The sequence below is a fragment of the Rhea americana genome, unplaced genomic scaffold, assembly GCF_003343005.1.
Source record: "Rhea americana isolate MKP2758 unplaced genomic scaffold, rheAme1 scaffold_12, whole genome shotgun sequence".
In the NCBI taxonomy this organism is placed as follows: Eukaryota; Metazoa; Chordata; class Aves; order Rheiformes; family Rheidae; genus Rhea; species Rhea americana.
In genome coordinates, this window is record NW_028185261.1 from 3,112,548 (window position 1) to 3,127,778 (window position 15,231).

Genomic DNA, 15,231 nt, shown 5'->3' on the forward strand with positions numbered 1-15,231 from the left:
GGTGCTGCGCGGGGCGCCGCGGGCGCGGGCCGCGGCCTGCGAGCCGGTGCGCATCCCCCTCTGCAAGCCGCTGCCCTGGAACATGACCAAGATGCCCAACCACCTGCACCACAGCACGCAGGCCAACGCCATCCTGGCCATGGAGCAGTTCGAGGGGCTGCTGGGCACCAACTGCAGCCCCGACCTGCTCTTCTTCCTCTGCGCCATGTACGCGCCCATCTGCACCATCGACTTCCAGCACGAGCCCATCAAGCCCTGCAAGTCGGTGTGCGAGCGGGCCCGCGCCGGCTGCGAGCCCGTGCTCGTGCGCTACCGCCACGCCTGGCCCGAGAGCCTGGCCTGCGACGAGCTGCCGCTCTACGACCGCGGCGTCTGCATCTCCCCCGAGGCCATCGTCACCGCCGAGGGAGCCGGTGAGTGCCGCGCCGCGGGCGCGATGGCGCCCTGCACCCGCTCCCCCCCCGGCCGCTGCCCGCGCACCCGAGCGGACCGTGCTGGGGAACGGAGCCCCCGGGTCGGGGTGCGCCTGTCCCCCCCGCTCCCCTGCCGCGGCAGCGCAGGCCAGTCGCAGCCCGTGCGGGGCCGCGGAGGGGGAGAAAACGCCCGCCCGCCCGCGTTTGGTGCACGGTCACCGCACGGGTCCGGCGGTAGGTACCCTGGGTGTGCTCAGGAGCAGGGCAGCGAAGGTGCGTTTTTAGTACATCGTGTTGCTGGCGTTCTCGGGGGAGCTGAAGGCTGGTTCCAGTGTTAACACTGCTTCGTCTGTTCCAGCCCGTGTCCCATCATGATGGTGTCCAGGGGGCCCCTCAAGCCCACAGAGCCCAGCAGCTTTCCAGCTGTATCTTGTTTCATTGGCAGTGCTTACTTTGTTAGATACCACAAGGTTGCTGGCAATTAATTTTTAGGTACATTATCAGGTTGCTGTCTAAGGGTTACCTGGGCAGTAAGAAAATCGCTGTGTGATTAGGTGAAGGCTTCCAGCTGTTTTGTGTCACCAGGACACTGCAAAACTGTTGTTGCTGAGGTTTTCTGCTCTGTTAAGGGTGCAATTCCACTTGCAGCAAATAGCAGCTCCCTTTGGGGTGGAACAGCTAGCACTGCACACCTGCAACGTAGTAAGACAAGCACCACAGAAATACTCCAGTGAAGTAGCTATTGAATAGGGAATTAAAGTAGGCAATGGTAGTTATCGTGACTGAGCTTTGACCTTTACAAAATGGCCTGTCTGGTTTGAGGAAAACATTTGCCAATGTTGTAACCATGTTGCACAGAACATGCAGTATGTTGCAGTGTTGGTGGGTTTGTGACCTCTGTGTCAAAGCAGCAGAAAAGCAAGCTTTGGCCAGAAAGCAGTTAACAGGAAGTTAAGGGATAAGGCAGGAATGCACCTGTGCACCCTTCAGGCTTCCTCACGCTCTTTGTTAGTAACTCCTGCTGCTGCAGCCCACTCCTCTGGCTGCACAGCCTGCAGCATTGGGCTGGAGCAGTTTGCTGGGTGCAGTCTATTCCATCTCTCCCTCATCCTTCCTTCTCCATCACTAGTGTCTTTTGAATGAAAGGTTTTCTTCTTCTGATACTTGCTGTGATCAGCACTTCAGTGTTTGACTGTGCTTTTAGCCTATTACTAGTAATGTTGAATACTGTCATTCCTGTTTTCTTCTCCTAATAGTATCTCTTGCTTTAGTTTCCTGACCATGCTTCCCTTATTCAGCCTTCCCTAGATAAGCTTTGTTCACTTCTCTCTGTTGGAGACCAACTCCATTCCTTCTCTCGTTCCATAAAATTATCCTTTCTACCTCTTCAAGACTTGTATGACACTCAATAATCATACCCTGATAGCTCAGGTTGTATTAAAATTCTCTGACTCTTCCAGATGTTCTGCATTTCCTTCCTTCTTTTAACCTCTCTAATAGTACCTAGCCTGTAAACTTAGCTACTTATTTTTGTCTCTGCATCTCCTCTTGCTGTTTTTTGAGGGCTGTGTACCTGCTGGGATGGTTTGGGGGAGTGTGGTTTTGAACACCAAACTCATTTTTCAGCAGCTTTGACGTGCTTTCACAACTGCCTTAAAATGGATCCAAACTGAGTGAGGCTTGGCAAGTCTACAGCAATTTGAAAGCAATCACATTCAAATCTTAAGGAAGGAAGTTTTGCTAAAATTGCCCCAGAGTTACCTATTTCTGAGAAGCAGAGCAGTACAATAACCTCTTTGAATAATTCCCGTCCAGAATCCATGAAAACTTTCTTTCAGTGAATGAGAACCTGATGACATTCTCGTTTCTGGGTTTAAAATTTTGAACTAATGTATTATTCACTAGACTGAAAGAATCCTTCTTGAGGGAATAAAAATGTTCCTTTAGAAGGCAGAATGAAGTATTCCTGTTCTAGGAAGAAGTCAGATGAACATTTCTCAATTCTCCAAATAAAGGATTGCAGCCAAGTAGAAGATGCAAATAACAAACTGCTCAATGGTTAGTATACAGTACTCTTATTTTTCCTCCTGAGCACTCCTGAACCTCATGCTGTTTGTAGAATACTTTTAGTAGAGCAAATACACACAAATTCATTTTCAGTGGCTTTTGTTACAGAAGAGATTTTTATTCTTCAGAAATCTTCATTTTTCATTTTCAAAAGAAAAAAGAAATTTGCTGCTGCAAAGTGACAAGATTCTACTGTATTCTTTCCTCTTAAAGTCTCTGCGTTATTAACTGAGGAGGATTAATATTTTTTAATCTCTTGTGTAAGGTGGCAGCCTAAAAGATAACATACTCAGGTGTTTGCTGCTGAGTAGGGACAGTTCAAAAGGTCTGATTTCCATTTTTTTCCCTAATGTTCCGCCACATGCCTCTTATGAACCTGTGGTTTGGCTGGGTGAAAGGGCTGTTCTGGCACTTGGTGCACGCTGAGGAAGGCCGTCTTCTGTGGTATGGGTTGCTTGTAAAAGGCATTGGCAGTGGCAGTTTGTAAGGGTCAGGTATAGTCTGAGAGTCAGAGACTTCTAGCTATCATGGGGAAAAACAGTGGCCACAAGATGCAGAGCGCTTGTAGTGTGGCAGGTGTTTTTGCTGATTCAATGTATTGAAACATTTTTGACTGTTGAGTGTCATGCCGGTTCAGTTGTCGTCTGGTTCTGCAGCCAGGGAGAATCTGTATAGAACCTAGCAAAAATTCCCTTTTGGATGCTCTGACAAGCTCTGATTTGTACCAGTACCAGCAGTACTGCTGGCCTCGCTCATCTGGAGCCTTGATCAGAGGCTGAATATGTGGGTGTGCAAACTTGATTGTTGCTCCACAATATGAGATTCCTGGAAGCTCTGCCTCATCAGGTCCTACAGACCTGATCAGACCCGTCTGATCTCTGCCACCATTAAAGTAGTTAGTCTTTACTTGAATGGTCATTTTGACAATGCCAAGTTGAAGTTCATTTGAAATCCACTTTTTTTTTCTTTAGCTGAAGTTGCAGTAAATGAAGAAGAATTTCATTCATATCAGTTGTACACCCCATGCCTACAATACTGTGGCTGTTATAAAATGTGAGAAGCTGTGATTGGTAAAATCTGTGGCAAATGCTAGTAAAAAGTTCACTCTCAGTTACTGATACTCAGGTTGTGTTTTAATCCTCCATGAGCATCTTTTAGAACAACTTCTTTTTATCATACACAGCCTAGGCTTTGAGGAGGCTTTCTCTCTGCAAGAATGAGGGAGATATTTGTGTCTTTACTCTAGTTCTTCAGGGCTGCCTACACGTTGGTAGTGCCTTATTTAGGATTCAGTTGGAAAAAACCTATGCAACTTGAATTAAGAGAAACAGGACCCTCTTGGCTTGTGCTGTCCCCCAAAACACCACATGGACTGCCATATTCTGCTGCTGATTTTGGGTGGCCGAGGTCATTCAGGTTTTAGGGGCCACCTTCAAAGATTTGTCCTGTGGGAAACATACCTTTCTTGTTATTTTGTGTGTATTATATTTGTATAGTATATAACAACATAATAATAAATAAAACATATCATAAATATTATTTATATTACACATACTTCATATCTGTCAGTAAGTTTGAAGTCCAGTTTTCATCACCTGTGGAAAACACCTGGGTTCTTTATACTTACATAACAGGGAATCTCCAGGCCTGTATTTAAAAGGTACTATGTGGATGTTTTGGAGGCTAGTATGATGCTGAATATTTTAGTTTGCTTGGAGGATCCCACAGATCACTGTCCAGGAAGGAGGAAAAAAAAAAAAAAAAAAAACATGCTTGACAGTGTGACAACCTCTCACTTGCAAGACCAGCGTGTGCTAAGGTCAACTCTATTTCAGGCTTTTTACTTTATGCCTCTAACTTACATTTTTTGTGGATTAAAGTGATTCCACTCACAGACACTGATACAGGCTGTTGTTGTATGATATATGCTGAATAGTTGTGTATAAGTAGTGTTGCTATGTATACTGTTCAGAATACACCTTGCTCCATATATTTCAGTGTCTGTGTGCCAAATGCTTAAGCTGACTCTTCCCCAAGTTTATGGAGTTGTCTATTTTCTTTGTTCCTGTCAAATATTTCTTATTTTGTGAAGTAGCAAAAAGCACGTACAGAGGCAAGTAAAAGCCAAGTCTTGCTCACCACTGCATCACTCAGTCTATCAGCTCCTGGAATCTAAGAGCCTGTCTTTAATTTTACACATAATAAATGACCAAATTCACTGCTGGCATTCGAATGCTGATTCAAAAAAGCCCTGAAACATGCGTGCTGGTCTGCTACTGTCTATCATGCTGTTCATATTCAAGTTGCAAATTTGTTTCTGTTTTGAAGAAGGAAATAATAAAGTAAGAGCAATGTTACCCCTAACAAGCATATTTGAGGACAGTTCTGTCAGCTGTATTTCTCACTTTGCAAATGTTGAAGTTATATTTGAGTGGGACGTACTTTAAAACTTGAAAAACTCTGTATCTTGTTGCTTATTGTAGGGATAACTTTGCAAACCTTCATGTTTCCCTTGCAGAATTTTGAAAAATGTCTCAGTCATATCTCACTGTATTTGATCTTGCTAAATGTTTCATTACCTATAAGAAACCGTACTTAATTTGTGATTTAACTTGCGTCTTCTGTGGGGAAGCCAAATCCATCCAGTTATCTCCGTATTTCTGGAGTTTACAGCTTGCAGTCTCTTAATACAAATCCTCTAACTCCTGTTGCAAGAGGATTCTTGAGCAGTTAAAATGCTTGTTGGTTTCCATACTAGAAAMGCTTGGCCTTTCCGCTACCCTAAACTAGCTGCTGATTGCTGTACTGTCTTTATCCGCTTGTCCTGGAACAGGAACAGCCCATATTACAAGCAGATATAAAAATGGCTTGAAGGTGTGTAGGGCTTTTAATGAGGTATTGGAGAAAAGGAAATGTCATAGTAAAGGTATCAACCACATAATCAATGTTGGAATCATTTGGGGTGATTATTTTAAAACAAGCGTTTAGAAATCAGATTCTTTTTTTWAAAAAAAGTTATACCTTAAATGTCTTAAACATGAAAGAAAATTAAATGTTATTTAATTGAGGAAGATGTATTTTGAGAATCTTAAGTGTAGTTCAATCATGTCTGCCTTAAGAGGAATTCATAGGAACCCACTATGTGACTTAGGCATTGTATGCTTAAATCAAAAGTGAAAGAATCATTTCTCATGCTTGTTTTTAATGTATTAATGACTTAATTTCCAAAATAGGTGTTGCCAAACTTGACATCACACTTTGCCTAGCTCTATTTATCGTAGTCAAACTCTACAATGTGCTAGAAAAGTATTTCAGACACACAAAGTATGCCTTCCTCAGAATGGTTGTGTATGCCGAGATTGTCATTTTAGAGTGGAGATTTTAGTCATTTGCACAACTTTCAAGTGGACTGATTTCTTAATTAAAAGAACAAAATAATCACAAGCTGCAAGCTTTGAAGGAGACACTATGAGCAAATGTAATTAAGAGAAATTAAAAGTTCTTAAATAAGAGAATGTTAAACCTTGTAAATAATAATATCACTGATTATGTCTTAGTATCAATTCAATTTGCCAGCCTTTGAAGACTGAATTCCCTAGAATAACTTTTATGGTCTAAGCACAGATTCGAGCTCTATGCAGCTGAATTTTATCAAAACTTGTCAGGCTGTAGTGCAGACAGTGAGAAATGTTTGTTTTCCTATTGATGTAAATGAAAGATAAGAGATTCAGATTTTCCTACGTGTATATGGAGTGGAAGTATTGTCAGGTTGCAAGTTGCTCTGTGGTTTAGCATACAAGAATCTATATGAAATTTTAACTAGCATCATTTTTTATATTATTTTCACTCACTTTTCTTTTTGCAGTCAGATAAACAAAGATTCTCTATATATTAAAAACTAAAATAGATTACAAAGCCTAAACATATGTATTTTTGGAAGATTTCTTAATTAACAGGGCTCACAGATATCTCCACCTGAAGAAAGTGCACAAACAATGATCAAATTGTGTGTTTTTTTTTTTTTTTTTTAAGAGCAGTGTTCCTGAAATGGCTTCAATAGTAGCTGGGTGATATTCTTTTAATTACAGTGACAGTCAGGTTCTTAGTACTCTTGGCAGTTTTTTTCTTCTCCCTTCCTCTCTCTCTCTCTCTGTCTCTCTCTCTCTTTTTTTTTTTAACTGACGTAAATAAGATGTGTGTTCAGGATTAAGTTTCTACCAGTTACTGCCATTTCCCAAACCTCTCATCCAAATCTGTAGTCCAGCAATTATTATTTTGTACACTTACTATACAAATAACTTTTATTCTAATTTTATTTTGAGTGATTTTAATAGCTTCACATTGAAAAAAGATTAATTAGAATGGCTTGTGGGAAAAATCACTTTATTTTCCCCCCTCTCTTAATCAAATTTTAATAGGAAAACTTGGATCAATAGAGTTTGAGCTCTGGATAATATTTTTCCTTGACAGTCCTGCTAATCATTGTTGATGGATACTTCTTTCAACACACTCTTTTGTRAAGACAGCACTTTGCAAAGAAGTCAGTTCTGAAGAGAAGAGGAACAATTGGAAGTCAGTTGTTTATTRTTAAAAATATGGAATCATAGAATCAGTAAGGTTGGAAGGGACCTCTGGAGATCACCTAGTCCAACCCCTCTGCTCTAGCAGGGTCACCTAGAGCATGGTAGACAGGGTTGCATCCAGGCRGGCCTTGAAKATCTCCRGAGAAGGAGRCTGCRCAACCTCTCYRGGCAACCTGCTCCAGTGCTCCGTCACTCTCWCAGKGAAGAAATTCCCCCTCACGKTCAGGCRGAACTGCCYGTGCTTCAGTTTCTGCYCATTGCCTCTTGCCCTGTCACACGGGACAACTGAAAAGAGCTTGGCCCCGTCCCCTTGACACCCTCCCTTCAGGTACTTRTACACATKGATMAGATCCCCCCTCAGTCTTCTCTTCCCCAGGCTGARGAGGCCCAGCTCTCRCAGMCGTTCCTCACAGGGCAGGTGCTCCAGCCCTCTGATCATCTTCGTAGCCCTCTGCTGGACTCTCTCCAGTAGCTCCATGTCTCTCTTGTCCTGGGGAGCCCAGAACTGGATGCACTACTTGAGATGAGGCCTCCCCAGGGCTGAGTAAAGGGGCAGGATCACCTCCTTCGACCTGCTGGCAACAGTCTTCCTAATGCACGTCAGGACACCATTGGCTTTCTTGGCCACAAGGGCACATTACTGGCTCATGGTCAACTTGTCATCCACCAGCACTCCCAGGTCCTTCTCCGCAGAGCCCTGGATTTGTTTAAGCCAATCTGGGCATGTGGGGCTGGTAGAAGGGACGGCCCCAACCCTGAGTTTCTCGTCACATGGCTGATGCGAACTTGGTGGCAGGAGTGCCCAGCCAAGGAGGGGGTTCCCACACTATTGCGTGAGGATACTCTAGGGCAGGAGCAGGATGGTTGAGACTTAGCCTGCCGTAATCTACCTTGGCCCTGGCCTTGGARATGGGGGAAGAGCATGGGCAGGCAGTGGGAAAGGAGGCAGCAGCACCAAAATCTTGATTGCTGGATGTGGGGGAAGGATCAGGGACATGATCTTTCAGACAGGGACATTGCCTTTTCCAGTGTGTCCTCTGCAGTGATGAAAGTCTGTGGTATCCTCTCTCAGTTCTTTTGTCCCACAGCTCTGTGCTTCTCTCTAGTAATTGCCCATCTCTTAAAYAGGCATAAGTACACTGAGAAATAGCAGCATCAACTTAGGGTCAGTTCCATACTTGCCTGGCCTAGCCYTCAAAATTAAGCAAAGGAATCACTAAGTGGCTTAACAATACCTAGTTAGCACCCTTTTTTCATTGACAAACATTTTACTATGACCATAGTTGCAGAGTACAATACACTGTGCACTACAGCCTCAATTTAGGCACAAAAACTGAACATATTTTCTTTACTAGCTGTTCTGAACAACAACTTCTTATCAAATTATTCTTTTGCAGTATAGCCAAATATTTCATCAGATATCCATAATTACTAGTTTGGGATTGGACAAGTGAACTGGCAAGCAAATATGTGCAGAATTATGAAATGATCTGAGGTTGTGGTGCATTGTTAATTGACTTAAAAAAGAAAAAAAGTTGCATACCTAGAAGTAGAAGAAAGTGTCTGGTGGAAAGTGGCCTAATTCCCTCTGATTTTTTTTTTTGTTTTGTGTTGTTTTTTGCTGTTATAGGATCAATCAGGCGTACTGAGTGTTTACGAGCCCTCATTGCATTGCAATGGAGTTTTCTATATATTGGTTACAAGGATAGTTCTTCAGCTGATGCGTATTATTATAGAGCTACTGACTGTAGWGGATGAAAGCTGATAAATCAGGGCTGGAGATCTGACCTGAAGTCACAGAAAYACACCAGCTTTATCAAATTTGTCTCTGATTAAAACTCCAGAGTCAGTTGGACTTAGCACTGACGTAGCAAGGGTATCAAACTGGATCCAGTTGTAGGTTCTCATTCTGGAGTTGTACCTTAATATACAAATTTATTATCTTGTGTAATTGTTTATTAATGAAATCCTTTAGAATCCCTGTCTTTGGGTAACAAAGGAAGTATTTGTTRTCAAAAACATTCTTGTGTAGGTGTATGAAGCTAAAAAGAACAGTAGGTGATTTTTCTGTATGGTCAGAAGTTGGCAGTTTGGATCAACACACAAATCTAATATAAGCACCATAAGGTTCATGAATGTTTGGATCAGCCTTCAGTTTTGGAAGGGTGTCTTGCAGTGCCTTTATTTTTGGTTTAGACTCCATTAACAGTTTTACTGGCATAGAGAATGTAATTTAGAAGTGTGAACAAAACATCCCTTCATTCATAACTGACGTGCCCATTTTGGCAGGAATTGCAGTTTGTTGGGCCAGGTGAAGCACCAGAAAAAGTTGTTTTGGGCATGTGCAGAGCGAGCTGGCCTTAAAGGCAAACTGAGTAGTTGCCCAAGACAACAGCACTGGAGTGGCAGCAAATCCAGAGAGCTTTCTCTGCTTGACTGGTGCTGTTACTCTCTTGAATGCCTAGACTGGCAAAATGCCTCAGGCTGATCCTCATCACCAGGTRGTACTAGCACCACAAGTAGAGTGTTTCGTATACTACTTTCCGTAATGAGAGGAGATCAGAGAATTATTGAACTATAGAAGGAAGTAGASTGTACGCTGTCACCAAGTCAGGAAGAGCTGTAGGTTTAAAGAGAAATGCCAACTAATTATACTRTAACAAGGCAACAGAGCTCAGCCCTGCAAAGGGAGAAGAGTGAAAAGAAATATGATAATCATTTGCTTGAGGAAGACCATTTTCTTTTTTCATCCTGCCCTGGCATACACGGAAGCACTTGAGAAAATGTAAAAAGCATTTAAATTTGTTGGAGAATCTTTTATTATCATATATCATTAGTAGGAGTCACAACCTTTAATTATTACCCCATCTAAATAACTTTTTAAATATTCAAGAATATCTCACATGACTAATCATAGTAAAACAAGAGTTAGTGTATGTAATTTGACTTGTTACAAGGCAATATGGAGATGCCTTATGGCTACCATAGAAGTACATTATGGCTGAAGCCTGAATTGCACCATAAAAATGTTTTATGTACTGTAAACTAAGGTACTGGGATAGTTTCTGYGGAGAAACTTTCTTTGGCTGAAATAGTTTGGACTGTTACCAGGGACAGGATGCTGGACATAAGGCATCTAGTCAATTGTTCTGTGTTACTTCCTGTACTCTTTGCTTATTACATTGGTAGAAATGCTTGTTTCTGAAGTTTTCTGTGAAGTTAATTATTGCATTAGTTAGCTAAATTAGTTTTTTTTCTTCAGATTTATGCTTGCCCTGACTATCATTTAGCCATATGTCCATTTATATAAAGGAAATCTCATGCTATGAGAAGTATAAAAAATACATTAAGACTTTTTTTTTTAATGTATGGGCAAAATTAGAAGATCAAGTATGTACTGTTAGATCTCTGGTGAAGAGTTAAGTATTTTAAATATATTTATAGTTCAAAACCTATTATTAAATAATGGTCCCAGCCCTTAAAATATAATCCATGTATCTAAACTCTACCTATACCAAGTATCATCAATGACCTTGACTGTTTTACAGCCAGATCCTTGTAGCTCCTGTTGCAAGACTGTAGCTTTTGTTACATGCTCATGGATTCATTTTTTCTATATTAAGAGCTGTGTTGTGATATACATGATAAAGTAAGGATGTAAGAAAGATGGYGTTTGTATGACATCAATTTCTAGAGGTGAAAAGCTGGACAATCCTTTGGGCATACAAACTTGAAGAATGGCATTTTATTTGAAGGYTCATCTGTTTTTCCGTTTTATTTGTCGTTCTAATGATTTGTGCTATGTCTCCCCGGTAACTTCTCTCTCCTGTATTTAAASATCTATTCTATATATTTAAACATCTACAACATTATATGCAATAATATATTCATTTTCATTATTAAGTATATGCATAAATTCAGTAAATGGAAGTGTGATTTAGTGAACAACAGATTTGAAATTATACATTTTACCAACATGGGACACACTCCACTTCCARAGAACTGCTTTTAGAAACATTTGTAAGTTTGGCACAGTGCCCTCTTTTTTCTTTCTTTTTTTTAATTTTGTTCTTTATCTGTCCTTCAAAATAATCAGTATATTTTTAAACTGAAGGGAAAGGGAAGTTCTGAAACATTTGTTTTGGCATTTGCTTCAATGATGTGATTATAGTCGGTTTAATTTCCTYAGTAACCAATAAAACAAACCAAAAGTAATTTCTCCTTCAGCATCTAATTAAATGCAAACAGTATGTATATGTTTTTAGATACACTAAGTTCATGCTATAAATTTCCATCCTTCTCCCAAATCTGCCGATCTATGCACCAGTATAAATGTGACATTTAATCTACTTTTACATTTAACATTGTGAACCATATTCCATGCAAATTTAAATAAGAATTTGTGTTAACTTTAACAAGAACAATCTGGCTTCTAGAACATTACAACTTCTTTGTTTATTAATAAAAGTTATTGAGTTTTAATATACTAAATATTAGAGAAATAAAAAGCATTTTAATGTGGCTGTGTTGAAATAATCCAATATTAAAAATACTAACACTTCTTTACATATTTTACAAATCCATGCCAGATTTCCCTATGGATTCTAATAATGGCAACTGTAGAGGCACCGGCAGTGGTGAGTACATTTTTATAAAACTGTATAATAAGCTGTAGTCTTTGCAAATTCTTTCAATAATTAAGACTAGTACTAAGCGATGCATAAATATTCTGTCTTGTCTTCGGATCTTGTAGATTGTGCTTCTGTAGATTGTACTTCTTTCATATGAAAGTGAGATTTAGGGGTTGGAAAGCCTGTATATTTCTTAGCAGAGGACTGGATTAACTTTTTAGCACTTCTTCTAGCATTTGTTTCTTCTACTTTAGGTAAAATTTCCATCAAATTGAGAGYGCTGTGTTGGTTTCATAGAAAGCTTTGTCTTGTTGGACAGGAAGAATAATCACTAAATACATTTGCTTCCCTACTACAAAACATGCTATAGTTTTTTACTCAGATCTTCCAACTCTAACTTATCTTCCGACTACTTTTCTCTGTAAAATTGAAAATCTAATGAGAAAAAGAATGTCTCTAATTTCCTTGACAAAAATCTACAAAAGCATATTTTGCCTCATCAATACAATGCAAAACATTTCTCTTAGCATTTTGTCATACAGAGAGAATAATAATGTTGGTCAAACTTGTGTTACTCAACACAGGAATTCTACTGATCTGACTTTTTACACGCTACTCAGATGCTTCTCTGTATGTTTTGGAGCCCATTTCATCATTGTCTTGGTCAAAGCATTTGCTACTGTATCAATATGAATTTTGATTTAATTGGGAAAATGTTTACTGAAATAAAAATAGAAATCCAAAGTCTTTAAACAGTAAAGCAAAACAGTGCAATGTTTGAATAGTATATACCAAAAGAAAATTCTATACCCTTGTAGATATTAATGCATAAATTGAAAGAAGACAAACGTTGCAGATGTTCACATTAACGTAGAGTGGAAGTGCACTGAAAACAAGTTACAGGTTTAATACTATTTAGTCAAATAAGGCTAGACACAAATAGGCTGTTCAAGATTCAGTAGGAAAGGAAAAAGATCTTCTGGTTTGCTAAGAAGCATTAAGAACTGATATAAGTAATACTTCTRCCTATTTTCCTTAACTTTATTTTACTTTGCAGCAAACTGATGACTATACCAGCCCTCTCTATTGTAAAGGGCAAAAGCAATGAAGATAACAGTTTAAAATTTGTAAGTTAAATTCCTTTGTAGATAATGGTAAAACTCCCATTAATCTGAGAAGAAAAAGAATGAGACCTTCTGAGACCATTTTTTGTTCCAGTGGGTCCCYTGTTGATGCCTTTCTTTGTTTTGTTTGTGCTGGAACTGAATAAACTCCTCYGAGTTTTGCCACTCTTCATAGACAATGCAATAAAGCAAAGCCTGGCCTGGTAGATGGTATATTATAGAAACATGAATTTGTAGTTAAAGCAAGCCAATGACTGTAGGATTTCTCGAATTTATTAGCTTTCCTTCAGAAGTCTTCATCATAGACTTTTGGCAAAAACAGTTGGGAAGCTAGTGTTAGACAAACTGTCTTTTCTTTTCCRGAGGTTTTGACCAGCTACAGTGCACAAGGATGGTCAATTTATTAGTATAAGTACCTAAATGGGCTTGCAGAACTTATGTCTTGGTACCAAGTTTTGATAACTTTAGCCTTTATCTCTGTGATAGAATTGTAAAACAGTATTAATAATGTTCAGCTTGTAATACAGTTTTAAAACTTAATCAGTAGGTACTAATGTGAAAGAAGCTATGTAAGTGCAAAATGTTATTTAAATTCCAATATACATCCTTTAAAAACCAGCAACAATTAATCCTCCCCCCCCCCCAACAGCAGTGAGGTCCTTAACAAACTTTCCTTTACTTTGTCTTAAACATGGAACCATGTCTGAAAGACTAAGTTTTTTATTATTACGTATCTTTTTAATATTAAGCAATTTTTAGTTGTGTGACGTGAGAAAGTGAGTTTCATGCTGCACGGTAACAAACTATAATTGGGGTATGAAAATAAAGTTAGATGCTTTCTATGTCATATTGTATCAGAAATATTTAATATTTAATGTCCTCAGATTTGCCTATCTTCAGTGATGCAGACTGAAGTAGTACGGAAAGAAGAGAGTAAGATTCAGTTGTACTGTTTTAGCTATCATGGTGCAGCTAGACTAGTGAAAACAAAACCAAACATATAAAACCTTAATCCAAAAAGAGAGTGAAAATGCGCAGAAACAAGACTAACAAAGAAGAGTACTGTTTTTATCACCAGTTTTCACTTGGTGATTCAATGTAGTACACTTGTTTAAATTGATGAACACCATTTAGCCTCACCTGAAAATATATATATTTTCAATACTTGGTTTATTTATATGTTCAGTAAAGTAGCTTTGTAATTTTGCCATTGTAAATAGGGATTTTATTGCAAGTAGCATGAACATGAAGTGTTTGAAAGAATCCTGGACTCAACTCCGTGGTTTCTAAAAACATACTGCAAATACTCCTGGATATTGTTGCTGTGAGCAATGTTAATGTCTTAAATCTGCTCAAAGCATCGTTTATCCCTGATGGTGTCAAYTGGCAAAACTTTTGCTCCAAGTCTGCATGTATTCTTTCGTTCCCCCTCTCTCTCCTTTCTTTCGTTCCCCGTCTCAGCTGTAAACTACATTTTTGTGCATTTCATCAGATGTTCCTCAAGTTRCTTAGAATTTTTTTCCAGACCTTTTTATCAGCAAATAATTTGTTAGGTTTGAGTACTTCTACTGATTGGTTTTACAGACGTATTTTTAGACTATGTATATGTGTACATTTAAAATGGCATACTTGTAGGTAGTGATTATTGTGGAAAACCCTTTTGCCATGCATTCCATTTGTTTTGGTATTTATAGGAGGAAGTTTTCAAAGGTATAAATGTTGAGCTTATGTTAGGCCTGTGTTGGCTTATATTAAAAAAGAATAATTAATTGAAAAGTTAGCTGAGATATCCATCAAAACCRATGTGACATTCTGTCTCAGTGCTTTGGATATGTTGTTGCTGTGGTTCCAGAGCTCTTTTGAGAATTCTGGCGGCTTCAGGGGAGAATATCCAGGCAAAGTGGCAGACAAACATGCGTTAGAAAAATTAGAGATATCCAGATCAAAACCTGCACGTGGCTCGTGTAGAATGGGATTTTCCCTTAGCATCAAGAGACAGTACATTTTTATAACAAAATTTTGCTGCCTTCYTTTGTGGGCACTCTATTCATGCTCTCTGCGGAAAGCTTTGCCTTGAAAGAAACAYACATCAGTCAAAAACTGTTTTTTCTAATACTCGCATTATGTTTTTTTGAAGGTCAGTGTAACAGGAATTGGGAGTGCTGAGTTCATTCTAGCCCTACAGCTGACTTTAAAACTGACCTTGGCAAGTGACTTGATGCCTCATTGTGTCAGTTTCTTTATCTCTCAATAGGAATTAGAAATAATGCATCTTTTTGTAAAGTTCTTTGAGATATAAATTTGAAAAGCACTAGAACTATTGGAAATTATCCTTCATTAAGAACATGGGCAGGTCTTTAGAGTAGTAGTAATTAAATGTGTTTCTCTCCCCTTCTTCTCCCTCCCAACAAAA

General features: G+C 39.4%; 1 protein-coding gene across 1 annotated transcript in view; it reads left to right on the top strand.

Annotated features, from left to right (window-relative positions):
- Window positions 1–6: 6 nt before the first annotated feature.
- Window positions 7–15,231, top strand: part of FRZB (frizzled related protein) — a 26,078-nt gene continuing 10,853 nt past the window's right edge. Inside the window, exons 1-2 of the mRNA XM_085321923.1 lie at window positions 7–413; window positions 11,653–11,700. Coding sequence (XP_085178049.1) covers window positions 83–413; window positions 11,653–11,700 — 379 coding nt within the window. The 5' untranslated portion in view covers window positions 7–82. The remainder of the gene's footprint in view (window positions 414–11,652; window positions 11,701–15,231) is intronic.